Source organism: Lepus europaeus, chromosome 9 (genome assembly GCF_033115175.1).
Source record: "Lepus europaeus isolate LE1 chromosome 9, mLepTim1.pri, whole genome shotgun sequence".
Taxonomy (NCBI): domain Eukaryota; kingdom Metazoa; phylum Chordata; class Mammalia; order Lagomorpha; family Leporidae; genus Lepus; species Lepus europaeus.
The window spans coordinates 35,933,421-35,948,028 of record NC_084835.1 but is presented as its reverse complement, the minus strand read 5'-3'; the positions used below and the strand labels follow the sequence as shown (position 1 = coordinate 35,948,028).

General features: G+C 48.0%; 1 protein-coding gene across 3 annotated transcripts in view; it reads right to left on the bottom strand.

The window, feature by feature from the left end:
- PTPRG (protein tyrosine phosphatase receptor type G) overlaps positions 1 to 14,608 on the bottom strand; it is a 777,325-nt gene that overhangs the window by 103,473 nt on the left and 659,244 nt on the right. For all 3 annotated transcript variants that reach the window (XM_062201187.1, XM_062201189.1, XM_062201188.1), the window contains exons 9-10: positions 11,518 to 11,702; positions 7,246 to 7,354 (exon numbers count right to left, since the gene is read on the bottom strand). In XM_062201187.1, the coding sequence (XP_062057171.1) occupies positions 7,246 to 7,354; positions 11,518 to 11,702 (294 nt within the window). The remainder of the gene's footprint in view (positions 1 to 7,245; positions 7,355 to 11,517; positions 11,703 to 14,608) is intronic.

Genomic DNA, 14,608 nt, shown 5'->3' with positions numbered 1-14,608 from the left:
TTAACAAACTGCAGTTTATCTTCAACCAGAGCTTTTATCACTTAAAAATATAATACAGGTACAATGATTGAACTATTTTGACACACTTCAGCTTTTGTGAATTTTTGTATATTTTCTTCTACAGATATATTAAAATCCTTTAAGACACTGTTGTTATGTTAAGTGGTCTGTTTTGCAATAACCACACAGTACCCTTTCTGGTATTCATTGCTTCCTACAGCTCTGGTCTCCCATTAATTATTATCATTATAAAATTGACAGTCTTTATGTAAAGGTTTATTTAATAGGCAGTTACAGAGAAACAGTGAGAGAGAAAGAGAGGTTATCTTTCATCCATCTGTTGGGTCACTCCCCAATGGCTGCAGTGGCTGGGTCTTAGCCAGGCAGAAGCCGGGAGTCTGGAACTCCATCCAGGTCTCCCGCGCGGATGACAGGGGCTCAAGCACTAGGGTCATCTTCTGCTGCTTTCCTAGCAGCTGGAAGCGGACCAGCTGGGACTTGAACAAGCACTCTGACACGGCAGGGCAGCACTGCAGGTGGCATCTTACCCTGCTGCACCACCATGCAGGCCCCTCTCCCAAGAATTATTAAACAATGTGATTTTTAAAAAATTATTTTGACTGTGATAAGATACATATATATATATATATATATATATATATTTGCCATCTTCATTCCTTTAAGTTAGACACTCCTGTTACTGTAAAACACCTCCTGGCGCCCCAAGTCCATCTCCAGAACGTCTTCATCAGGAGAAATGGAAGCTCTTAAAGCTTCCAGGGACTCCCTACGTCCCTGCCCCACCCCTCCTTTGTTTCTATGCACCTGAGTATTCCATACACACTGCTGTCTCTTCCATCACTTGGCAGAACATCAAGGGGCATTCACTCATCCTGCAGCATGTGCTGAGCCTCCTGTCTTCACAGGCTGAATAACAGTCCACTGTCTATACCTGAGACCTTTTGTTCATCCCTTCCGTGGACATTCTGGGTGGCAAATACCTTTTGACTCCTGCAAAGAATGCTGAGCAATACAACCTCACAAAGAAAACCACTCACCCTATTAAACTCTGTCTTTGTGGTTATTTCAAACTTAAGTAGCATTATATAAACTATGTAAATCTGCCTCCTGTGTGACAGTACTTCAAAAAGCTCATGGAAAATGGAATTACAAGATGAGCTTTTCCAGTGCAAAAAATTTTAAATCCAGGCATATAAGGAGGTCTTTAAGTAATCATAACAATGCAGATTACGAAAAAACTATGCAATGATTTAAAAGTATTTTTGCTCCAAAATAAACTTATCTTTTAATTCTATAGTTGAGGAACTCTAAAAAATATCCTCTGATAGATAACACTGAAAAAGGAGCAGAAATCGCTAACTGCCAAAATACACAACACTTGCACCTGCTCTAGTTGTCCCCAGACCAAAGATGGCAGGTGATCCACATGTACTTGTCTGGCTTGCAAGCTGCTTTTCACAAAGTGAATTTGCCGCCAACATCGAACATGGCGGCTTTCACCTACAACATTCCAATTTCTTGCTTATCTGCCAAATCACATCATCCAGCAAAATGGGGGTCGCCGCCCTACAGGGCAGCATTCGCCTGGAGCTGTCCATCATCCCCTGTAGGTGAGCACATGATATCCAGGTGCTCACTGAAAGTCCTCCCCTCACGTGCATGCAGCGCCCCTGGCCCCAAGGGCACCTGAGTTTGCAACCCCTGACCAAATAATGCATTTGTTTTGCATAGCTGGACAGTGAAATGTGTGATGAGACATGTGGGGAACAGAGGGCTCTGGAAGTCAATATAGCTTTAGATTCCAGGTCAGAGAAGGCAGCCCAGGGAGCAAACAGTGTGACTCTCACCCAGGACTAAACACAGCTGTCCCTGATAACTGAGCTGCTCACACACCAGCGTTTCACTGCCACGGACAGGTGAACACAGCTGCCTTCGTCAACGCAGGAAAAAAGGTTCCCAGGAGACCTCCTCCACCTGCCTTCTCCAAAGGCTCCAATTAAGGCCAACGACTAAATAGCCACTCCATCAGCCTGCTGCCTTTTCATTACTCTTGAACCATCTCCATCAGGATCAGTTACAGCTCTTGTAACCAGGGAGTCTCCACAAGGACCTTCTGATAGAGAGCACAGCCTGGGGTCCAGGACCTAACAGAATTCAGGGATGGAGGCAAAAACTGTACCGGCATTCTCTCTGGGCTCTCACAGCAACCCCACAGCTGCCCCCATGGTGGCTGCAGGCAGCCAGTCTCAGCCACATGTGCCTTGCAGAATCTGCAGCTATGTCAGGAGATCACGCATGTCCATCACTACCCTGAAGTGACAGTAGCTAACACTTGCCATCTAATACTTACACTGCATGTGCACACATAACCGTATCTGGAATTTGTCCCCACTATCTTGACAAATGCATCTGGATATAACTGGTTCCTTTACTGTGTATCTTATTTATTTAAAACCATTCTGAGAGGGATCCTGTGCGCTTTGCTAGGATGTGTAATGGGTCCATGGTTAAGTTTTCCATGATTGTTGAGAACATGCAGGCATCTGTATTTTATCTTGTTGCTGAAGGCTTGGGCTACTAGGCAATATTGATTCTTTGGGGTTGCCCATTGCTGTGTATAAATGATTGTACTTTGGAATAAGAAAACCCAACTCTGCTTGGTAGCTGAGAGATTTTTCTCCCATTACTGAAGAACATCATTTCCCCATTTGTAAACTAATGCTTACATTACAAGCTGCCACCAAGTGAGGTGCAGATGAGATAATTTATGTGACAATGCTCTGTAGCTGTGAGCCACTCTACAAATACTGCTTGCTATTATTATTGCTATTATTTTGCCACAGAAAGGTCAATAAAACATATTTATTGCCATGGTAGGTAGAACATAAATATTGTTATATTTACTATAATAAGGTAAATATTCCATGCAGCTTCCTCATGCTCCCAAACCAGATATAAACTCATTATTGTGAATTCTACTTATTCTGAACAAGGCTTCTGTGGAATTCTCTTAGCTTTATTCTTTCCCTTTTATTTGTTTACTTATTTAATTTGAGAAGTGCAGAAACAGAAAAAAGAAACCAAGAGTGAGTTCACATTTGGCGGTTCACTCCCCAAATGCCTATAGTAGCTGGGACTTGGCCAGGTCTAAGATGAGAGAAGGGAATTCAGTCCAGTTCTCCCATGCAAATGGCAGGAACCCAGTTACTTAAATCAACAACTACTGCTTTCTAGGGTGCACAGCAGCAGGAGGCCGGAATAGGGAGAGGAGCCAGATCTGAAACCCAGGCACTCTGATAGGGAATTGGCATTTTAACCACTGGGCCAAGTGCCCAACTTCTTTTCCTTTTAAAATTTAAATTCTGGGGTGGGTATTTGGCGTAGTCAGTTGAAGTCACCATCTGAAAAACCTGCACCCCAAATTCGAGTATTTGGGTTGGAGTCCTGCCTCTGCTCTCTATGGCAGCTCCCTGCTACTGTGTACCCTGGGAGGCAGCAGGTGATGGCTCAAGTACTTGGGTCCTTGCCATCCCTGGTTCCTAGGTTCGGTCTGGTCCAGCCCTGGCTGTTGTGGGCATCTGGGGTATAAACCAGCAGGAGACCTCCCTTGCTCTCATTCTCTCCATAAATAAATATAAAAACAAGGAAATGAAACAAATCCTACTGGTTGATCCATTGGCCCCTATTGCTTACACACTCCTACCTGACTCACAGGAAAACACAAGTTATCTCACCTTGATTAAGATTTAGTTTTTACACTGCCCACTTGTATGCATGGGGAAAATACCAAAGCCATTGCGGGGAGGCGTAAATAAATGATCTCGTCCCTATCTTAACCAACACGTTGGGATCAATACCAACACACACAGTGACCCCCAGCACAGTGTCTACAGACAAAGGAGGTCTTGGCCATTCTCAACAGGGCACTGTGGTCAGCCTCTGGAAGCACTCACACTTGGAATTTACAGGTGACAGGGTCTTTAGGAATTACATGGTATCACAAACGTTTAATTTTCCAAGGTCCACGCAGAAGCCAGGGAGCTCAGGGGCCTACCACTCTACAGATTGCAGGCTCCTGGTCAGGAATGTGGGAGGCCTAATCCTGCTTTTTGTGCTATGAACACCAGGGCCCAGCCTCAGCAGGCTCTCAGTCTGCGCTCCCCCTATCTCTCTCCTTGGTGACACAGACCTGGCCTTGGCAAATAGTCCTAACTTGGCACAGTGGATGTTAGCCCTATGTTCTGGGTACAGGTGGACACAATGAATGTGATTTATTTAGGAAAAAAAATGCAGATATGCAAATTTCAATTCATTTCAATGGAAGGATGAGGTCCCTATGAACATTAGTAAAGAAAATTTAAACAATAAATGCATAGGGCTTAAGCTACAAGATATCCTTAACGCCGGCGCCATGGCTTAATAGGCTAATCCTCTGCCTTGCGGCGCCGGCACACCGGATTCTAGTCCCGGTCGGGGCGCCGGATTCTATCCCGGTTGCCCCTCTTCCAGGCCAGCTCTCTGCTATGGCCCGGGAAGGCAGTGGAGGATGGCCCAAGTCCTTGGGCCCTGCACCTGCTTGGGAGACCAGGAGAAGCACCTGGCTCCTGGCTTCGGATCAGCATCATGCGCTGGCTGCAGCGGCCATTGGAGGGTGAACCAACGGCAAAAAGGACGACCTTTCTCTCTGTCTCTCTCTCTCTCACTATCCACTCTGCCTGTCCAAAAAAAAAAAAAAAGATATCCTTAACGGACATTCTGTTCACTGAAATAAGCCAGGCAGGGAAAGACAAATACGTCATGTTTCACAGAAGGAGAGAATACAACAGAGGTGACTAAAGGGCAGAAGGGCAAAGAGGCTGGACACCAGGTGCCAAGATACAGTTAGAGAGGAGGAGGAATCAGCCCTGTTCTGCAGCACAGTGGCATGGCCATGGCTTACAACGGACATTGTATTTTGCAAAGAACAAAAGAGAGGAGTTCAAAGACTCCCAACACAAAGAAATGACAGAGGTCAGCATTATGGTATAGAAATTAAAGCTGCCACTTGGCCATCCCACATGGGTGCTGGTTTATGTCCCAACAGGTCTACATTGCTGTTAATGGCCTGGGAAAGCAGTGGAAGATGGCCCACATGCTTGGGCCCCTGTACCCATGTGGGAGACCTGGAAGAAGCTCCTGGCTCCTAGCTTTGACCTGGCCTAGCTCTGGCCATTATGACCATCTGGGAGGTGAACCACTGGATGAAAGATCTCCTGCTCTCTCTCTCTCTCTCTCTGTAACTCTGGATTCCACAATAAATAAAAAATTAAAAAAAAAACCATAGAAATGATAACTGTTGAAAGATATGAAAATGCTAATTACCTTGACTTGATCATTACATATTGCAGTAATGTACTGAATGATCATACTGTACCCTTTAAATTAAAAAAAATGTTTAAAAAAATATCTTTAGCAGGAATCTGGTTGGAGGGCTTCTTACCGACACTAAGGGAGGTGCCCATACACAATGCCAATAGTGAGCACTGCACGTACTTGTATAGCCCCATGTCCTTCTGCAAGGATGCTGTAGGGCCGCTACCATCAATGACACCACTTTCTGGATCAGGAAACTAGCTACAAGAAGAGTTCTCAGAGCTGCACAGCTGCTGAGTGGCATAACGACTCAGACCAGAGGCCTTCACTCTAGGGACCCAGCTCTAAGCCCACAGTTCTTAGCCCTGAACACGGCTGCCAGTCACCCAGGCCATCTCATTAGAACTCAGATTCCTGGGCTCCACGCACAGAGGTTTCTGTGCAGCGGGTCTGGGAGGGGCCTGTGAATCTGCACTCCTCACAGGCTTCCAGGAGAGGCTGCTGAGGTTGGTGCACGACTTGCGTGCTTTACAAGGTCCCTGAAGTTGGATGCAAAATCCTGGCACGTTCTAAAGGGCAAACTTCCAAAAGCTTCATCAGATCCATGATTTAGAAAGCTTAAGAACAATCGGGCTGGTGTGAGGATTTCTCATTTTAGAGATGGGAAAGCTGAGGACCCGAAAGGGGAAGAACGTGATCAGAGACTTGTCCAGTGGAGCCAAAGCCCTGGTCCCACTTGCATGCTGAGCATAGTGCCAATCAGTGAACAACAGCCACAGACTGGTAGCTTCCTTCTGTAAATACTGCTGGAACCAGGACTAGGATGAGGTGGGGTTAAGAGGTGTACCCTCTATTTATTTGTTTTTAAATGTTTACTTATTTTCACTTTATTTGAAAGGCAGAGAGAGAATATATTTCATCCATTAGTTCATTCCCCCAATGCCTGTAACAGCTAGGGCTGTGGCAGGTGGAAGCCACGAGCCAGGGATTTAGTCTGGGTCTCCTACATGGGTGGCAGGGACCAAGGTACTTGAGTTATCACCTGCTGCTTCCCAGGGTGCACATTAATAGAAATCTTTGTAGGAAGTAGGGGGGCTGGAATTCAAACCAGGCATTCCAACATGGGACATGGGTATTCCAAGTGGCCTCTTAACCAGTGTAAAAAAATCCCATTCCCTTTATTTATTTAAAATTTTGATATTTCATTCATGAAATTTTTGAATTGATTTTGCTTTTTAAAAAAAGTCCCATTAGATCACTGCAGATCTTGATTTTATTTTTGAGTTTTTTGGGTACTTCTTCAAATTTTGTGCCAAGGCAGGTATCCTCTTTCCTTCACTGCAGTTCTGGTCTCTGGAACTTTCTATGCATCCCCACATCAGCAGAAACAAGCATCCATAGCCCAGCAGTCGTAAGGATCCTGAAAACAGGGGCTTGCAGTTTGGAAGGCGAAGCGTATGTGTTTTGGGTCCAGTTCTCGTGAGAATGGGTAACTGAATCCCAGAGAACCAAAGAGCCAGCAGCGGCACTTGGAGTGATTTTGTGACCTGACGCAGGGCTGGACAAGGCCTGGGAAGAGAGTCCAAATGCTTGGCTCTCCACTGTTACCGAAGAACCAGAAAAGCAGCCAACCGATAAAAAAGGCTTTGCTTTGCCACCACTCTTCTGAGCCATGAACCTCCTGACCTGAGCCATCTTTAGATGCAAATTACCAGGAATTTCCAAGCAGAGTTTAAAACCCTATAGTGATTCTGAGGCCGGGGGTGTTCTTTTTCCCAACCACAGTAACAGGAAAAATAACCCAATAGAGCACAAACAAGGAAGGCGAGTCAGGGGTGCTCCCGAGCAGAGGAAGAGGAAATGTGGGCTCACCTTGAAAGAGCATGGTCTGGCTGAAGTCACTGCGCATGTCATTCCGGCACACGGCCTGGACTCGGAACAGGTAAAGGCTGTCAGGTGAGACGTGACTGATGGTGGCTTTCTGCAGGCGAACAGAGACAAAGTGCTGAGTTGGTTTGGAAGGCCAACACGCCCTTTGCTTTTTTTTTTTTGGATGGACAGTGAGAGAGAGAAAGAGACAGAGAGAAGAAAGGTCTTCCTTTTCCACTGGTTCACCCCCCAAATGGCTGCTATGGCTGGCGCTGCGCCGATCCGAAGCCAGGAGCCAGGTGCTTCCTCCTGGTCTCCCATGTGGGTGCAGGGACCCAAGCACTTGGGCCATCCTCCACTGCACTCCCGGGCCACAGCAGAGAGCTGGACTGGAAGAGGAGCAACCAGGACACAATCTGGCGCTCCAACCGGGATTAGAACCCGGGGTGCCGCAGGCGGAGGATTAGCCAAGTGAGCTGGCGCCTGCCCACCCTTTGCTTTTGTTTGTTTTAACTGCTTGGGGGTGGGGATTAGAAAGAGAGAGAGGAAGGGCAATGGCTTACTTTCCAAATACCCACAACAGCTGGTCAGGCTGAAGCCAGGATCTGGGAACTCAACCCAGCTACTTGGCGCCCTCACTACTGCTCTCCAGGGTGTGCGTTAGCAGGCAGCTGGAGTCGGGCACTGGAGCCGGGACTCAAACCCAGGAAATCTGACGTGGGAAGCAGGCAGCTTAACCACTGGGCCCAGCGTCTGCCCCACACTCTGCATTCTGGAGCCAAACCTGAAATCTCTGGCAGAGCCTGAGAGACACGGTGCTGCCCCCACGGACGGAAGGCTCCTTCTGGAAGGAAAGGCTTTGCCTGGGAGTCTGTTTCCAACACTCAGAGACACAGGGATGAGCAGCGACAAGATCAGCCCTGACAGCCCTCTCTGTGGTCACAGCGCTCCTGGACATCTGTCACACTCACTGTGCTTCCTGAACTTTACCCACGTGACCTCTACAACAGTCAACTACTGCATCTCCAGAACCACACGGAATTCAGAGCATCACCCAGAAAACACCTCCACGTCTGTTTCTTGGCAACAGAAAGGTACAATGCCAGGCAGAAAAACACCAAGGGGGCAGCAGACGCGAGATCTGGCCGTGTCACACCACCTGCTCATGTACAACGCTGAGCCAGTTGCTCAGGTCTTCTGGCCTTTGCTACCTTCAGCCGTCAGATGGGGAGAGGAGCAGCCACCTCACAGGCTCTTGGGAGAGCTCTGTGCTGCAGAGGCCAGGCAGGTCTTGTCCACAGGTAGACCACACCAAGCAACAGAAAGAAGGCCAGGGGCTTCTTTCTAATACAGGGGCTGGCTACTGTGGCACACGGGCCAAATCAGGCTCACTGTCAGATTTTGTAAATAAAGTTTTATTGACACATAGTTATGGCCATTTACTTTTTTTTTTTTTTTTTTTTGACAGGCAGAGTTAGACAGTGAGAGAGAGAGACAGAGAGAAAGGTCTTCCTTCTGTTGGTTCACACCCCCCCCCCCCCAAAGACCACTATAGTTGTTGCGCTGCACCAATCCGAAGCCAGGAGCCAGGTGCTGCCTCCTGGTCTCCCATGCAGGTGCAAGGCCCAAGCACTTGGGCCATCCTCCACTGCATTCCCAGGCCATAGCAGAGAGCTGGCCTGGAAGAGGGGCAACTGGGATAGAATCCAGCGCCCCAACCGGGACTAGAACCTGGGGTGCTGGTGCCGCAGGCGGAGGATTAGCCTAGTGAGCAGAGGTACCGGCCCATTCACTTATGTATTACAAATTGCTGCTTTCAACCTACCATGGCAGAGGATAACAGAGAGGAAACAGACTATATGACTTGTAAAGCTTATATATTAACTACCTAGACTTTTCAGGAGAAAGTCTGCCAACCCTTGGTCTACCATCACCAATCCGATCTCCAGAGTTTCAAAAAACATAAATCCGTTCTTTCAGAGATATCTGCTCCACCATGTTTATAGAAGCACTGTTCACAATGGCCAACGTGAGCAATCAACCGAAGATGAAGGGATCAAGAAAATGTGGTATCTATACAAAACGGAATATTACTTAGCTATTAAAAATGAAATTCTGTCATTTGCAGCAAAATGGATGGAACCGGAGGACACTGTGTCGAGTGAAATAGGCCACACAAAGAGGGAAAGTTGGGGGATAAAAGGTTCTTAAGGGGGCTGGCACTGTGGCACAGTAGGTTAATCTTCCACCTGCAGCACCAGCTCAAGTCCTGGCTGCTCCTCTTCAGATCCAGCTCTCTGCTATGGCCTGGGAAAGCAACGGAAGATGGCCCAAGTCCTTGGGCCCCTGCACCTGCATGGGAGACCCAGAAGAAGCTCCTGGCTCCTGGCTTCGGATTGGCGCAGCTCAGACCACTGCGGCCATTTGGAAGTGAACCAGTGGATGGAAGACCTTTCTCTCTGTCTCTCCCTCTCACCATCTATAATTCTACCTCTTAAATAAATTAATAAAATCTTTTTTAGAAAAAAAAGGTTTTTAAATTTAAAAAAAAATAGGAGAAGCTGGGTGTGGGTCACTAATTGTGACAAAGATACTAATACGAGTGAGGTGTTCATAAAAGAGCAGGGGTGAAGGTGCTTGGGAACTCTGTATTATTACCTCACAATTTTTGTTCTGTGAATTTACACTAGTCTGAAACAAAATGCTAAAGAAAGTTTCATTCCAGCAGCCTTGGCAAAGGAACAAATGGAAAACGCTTAAGAAAGCAAGTGGCACTTGCCACCTGAGAACAGGCAACAAAAGCAAGACTCTTCCTAGAAGACTCGCCCTGGAAGCCTGAGGATGGGCTTCCCCCAGGTGAGTGGGCACACCCAGTGTAGCCAGGGAAAACCTCGGACCACTGTGGCCACTCCTGCTGCTGCCTAGAAACCAGCTCCCTGGGAGAGCAGCCGGCGAGGGTGACGTTCGGGTACTTGGGGTCCACCCTTTCGAGAAGGGTAGGCGGTCACGCCTGTCCCCACGGGGCTGTGGTGAGGCCGTGGGAGAGGGATGGTAGCAAGAAAATGCCAGAAGGAATGTGTAGCACCACTTTGAGGTTTCTGGGCCACAGCAACCTTAAGTCAGCACCTTTGTGATGACAGAATCAGCACACTTGGCTTGTTAAGGAATTACAAAAATTAATTTTGTGTGTCCCCAAAGAGTCACCCCTAGAAACTCTCACCAGAAAGAGCTTTCTGTAGCAGCATGTCCTCCTCCCTCTCTCCCTCTGAAACTACTTTATGCCTCCTTCTCTACACCTCTGACCCCATCTTCTGTTCATCACGAAACTCCACTCTGTCCATGTAAGCGTTTATCAGCATTCACCCCCAGCCACCATCTATTCATCTCTGCATGTTTAATTATTTTCCACTTGGAACAAGAAACCCGCCTGACAGTTTCTACTGATGAATGGAAGTCATCTTTCCTTCTGGAAGAGAAAGAGCCCTCCCTTAACAGACTCCCAACACAAAGGTTAAAACACTTGCTAACCTTGGGCGCCTGTCAATAGGTTCCTCTCTGATTTCATGGCGCTCAGCATTCCCTAATGTGACCCAGATAACAATGTCTGGTGGGGAAATTGAAAATATAAATGGAAATGAAGTCAAACAATCTTCATCTAAAGGAATATGAAAAGTGTTATTCTATAACTGATTGAATGGGCCCCAAGGACTCTAGACTGGGAGATGAGAAAAGCAGTAACAGTCATTAAGAACACCATTCGGTGCCACTGCATTTCTCATGTATACGTACAGGGATGGCTTGCATTACTCCAAAGCCCTCCTTTGATGAACAAAAAAATGCAAGCAAGGTTTTCAAACCCCAATGTGTCACTTTGAGTCCCCAGGCAAGACTTAAAGATGACAGCTTGTGAGCGAAGTGTGCTTTCCTAGGGGAAGAAGATGGTTTCTTGAAACACCTGTTCTGAAGGGCCTTCCTGGGTGTTGGAGAACAAACATTCATGTGCATTTTAAGAAAACTTGCATCTGGGCCGTGCAGCTTCAAGTGAGGGCAGATGTTACAGGATCTGACAGCCAAGAGCAGAGGGAAAGTGGAAGTCAGGCGCAGCTCTGGCAGGCCTGGGGCACTGTCCACCCAGCGGCTCCCGCAGGACAGCACGGCCATGGCAGCCCTCACACTCACCAGACGCACAGCTAGCAGGCTGGGAGGCCGCTGTCAGGGACCAGCACCCCCGCCCCTCCTCCAGCAGGCCCCCCGACCGGGAAGAGCGGGCCTCACCAAGTCTTTGTCACTGTCCTTGGTGAACGTTTTCTCCTTCTCATCCTCGTTCTTGGTCCAGCTGTAGGAGATCACGTAGTTCATGATGGGAGGGTGGTAGATGGTCTCCGGCTGGCTCCAGGACACCTGCAGCGCCGTCTGGTTCAGGGGCTGCACCTTCATGTGGATGGGCGGGGAGCTGCAGACTGAAGACAAAAGAGGCCGGGCTCAGGGGGCTTCCAGCACACGGTTCATCAGTGAGCCCCTGAAGATTCCCGCCTCGGAAGGTGTACGTGGTGGCACAGCAACACCATCCTCCTTCCACCTAAACCACCGGCTTTCAACATGGCCACGTGTGTTCCAGCTCTCCTCTCTCTCTGTGCACACACAGCTGCATCTCAGCCAGGCCACTGCGAGCTGCAGACATTCTGACACTTCACCCCAATACCGTCTGGCCTGCTCCCCAAAGAACAAGGACATGCGCCCATCTAGGCATAAAATCACCATCATACCAAAGACGCTATCCTTGGATTCAATATTACTACCTCATCTCCATAGTCAACATTTCCCAACTGTTTCCAAAAGATCCATGACAGCTGCTTCACCTCACTTTTAGCCTCTTTTATTTCTCTTTTACAAATAATTATTTAACTTATCTGAAAGGTAGAAAGAGAGAGAGAGAGGGAGAAGGGGAAAGAGGGAGAGAGAGAGAGAAAGAGAGAGAGAGAACTTCCAACTGCTGGTTCACTTCCCAAATGTTTCCAGCAGCTGGCACTGGGCCAGGCTTAAGCCAGAAGCCAGAAGCCAGAAGCTCAATCCAGGTCCCCCAGTTGCGGGGCAGGGGCATACGCACTTGAACCAAGACTTGCTGGCTTCCAGGGTGCACATTAACAAGAAGCCATAATCAAAATCAGGCACTGTGATACAGCACCTGGCTGTCCCGAGCAGCATCCTAACCACCGCACCAAGCACTAGCTCCTCCAGCCTATCTTGTAATTCCAGTTTTCCACAGACATTCTCAAGTCCCTTATATATTCACCATGTCCCTTCAAACCTCGCAGACACCAGGGGTTAAAGGATGAACTCACTTGACCTTCCCTTACATGCCACATCATGGTAATCACGTGGAGTGTTACTGATCTGGAGAGTCATCCTTTTGTGTATATGCCTTTAAAGTTATTATTTAGAGCTTTATGTTGTGTTTAGTTCCCAATCTCTTTACAAGAGACTTCTACCTGTAACAGGAGTTAAGTGGGACACTGCACAAACTGGATGGCCAGGCTTCTTCAGAAAGAACTCCACCCTGAGCACAAAGACCAGATGTTTATACTACAGTATATGAGGCCAAGGGGCCGGCATTGTGGCCGGCAGGTTAGGCTGCCCACTGACATCCCATATGAGCCCTGCTGAAGTACCTGGAAAAGCACTAAATATGGCTCTAGTGCTTGGTCCTCTGCCACTCACGTGGAAGACCCTGATGGAGTTTCAGGCTCCTGGCTTGTGCCTGGCCCAGCCCCAATTATTGAGGCCATCTGGGGAGTGAACCAGCAGACAAAACATCTCTCTCTCTGCCTTTCAAATAAATAAATAGGGGCTGGCACTATGGTGTAGTGGGCTAAGCCTCAGCCTGTGGCATTAGCATGCCATATGGTTATCAGTTCATGTCCCGGCTGCTTCTCTTCCCATCCAGCTTTCTGCTATGGCCTGGAAAAGCAAAAGGTGACCCAAGTCCTGGAGCCCTTGTAGCCACATAGGAGACCCGGAGGAAGCTCCTAGCTCATGGCTTCAGATCGGCCCAGCTCCTGCCATTGCAGCCATGTGGAGAGTGAAGCTGCCAACGGAAGACCTTTCTCTCTGTCTCCCTTTCTCTCTGGAACTCTACCTCTCAAATAAACAAAAAAATATTAAAAAAGAAAAGATAAACTCTTGCTGGTACAAAGACAGACCTGTTAACAGCATCATGTCAGCCTTTAAGCATGTTCTGAGAAGGGACCATCAAAGAAGGAGGTACCTTTCTCTGAAGGGAGGAGAGAAATTCCACTTTGACTATGGCCCTGTCTAAATACTGACAGTTTGTGGACTCTAAAGGTTTCAATGGCCTTGGCATCTCAGATAAGAGCCTTGGGTGATCACTGACATCATAAATAAGAGTGTCAATTGTTAAATCAACAATAGGAGTCACTGTGCACTTGCTCCCCGTGTAGGACCTCTGTCCTTAATGAGTTGTACTATGTGAATTAATAGTAAAACTAGTCTTCAAACAGTACTTTATACTTTGTGTGTCTGTGAGGGTGGAAACTGTTGAAATCTTTACTTAGTATAGAGCTGACCTTCTGTACATAAAGATAATTAAAAATGAATCTTAATGAAGAATGAGATGGGAGACGGAGTAGGAGATGGGAATGGTTGTGGGTGGGAGGGTGGGTATGGGGGAAAAACCACTATATTCCAAAAGCTGTACCTATGAAATTTATATTTATTAAATAAAAGCTTTGAAAAAAATTAAATAAAAATTTTAAAAAGTGAAAAAAATATATAAACACGTTCTGTCCTGCAGTGGCTACCATCCCTGCCTTCACGGGGCTGGGAGTCTAGGGCAGAATTTCTTAACCTCAGGGCGAAGGCACTGTCGCTCCCTTGAGCCAGACAACTCTCTGCTCCTGAGAGCTCCCGCACCATCCCTGGCCTCCACTCCCCTGACGCCGGCCCAGGCGCGTGCTCCACCTGGACTCCCACAGCGGCAGATGTCTCCAGGTGTGGTGAAATGTCCCCTGCAGGGCCAGACGCCCTGGATGGGGAAGCTGCACTCTGCAAGAGGAATGCAGACTCACGGGAGGGTTACACCTGCAGGGCCGACACCACTCGCAGCAGCGGGAGAGGTGCACGGCGGTCAGAGGGGGATTTGACTATGGCCTTGGGCTCTGGGGAACACTCCCCTGTAGAAGGCTCCTCGGACTGTGAGAAGAGAGGAGAACGGGGTGGGTGTCAGAGGAAAAACGACAGTCAGGCAGCAGGACTGCAAGAGGAAGGGCTGTGGGGCTGGAGAACGCCAGCAGGGGGAAGACAGGAGCAAGACGGCGGGTGAGGGTCCAGGAGGGATACAGTAATGAGG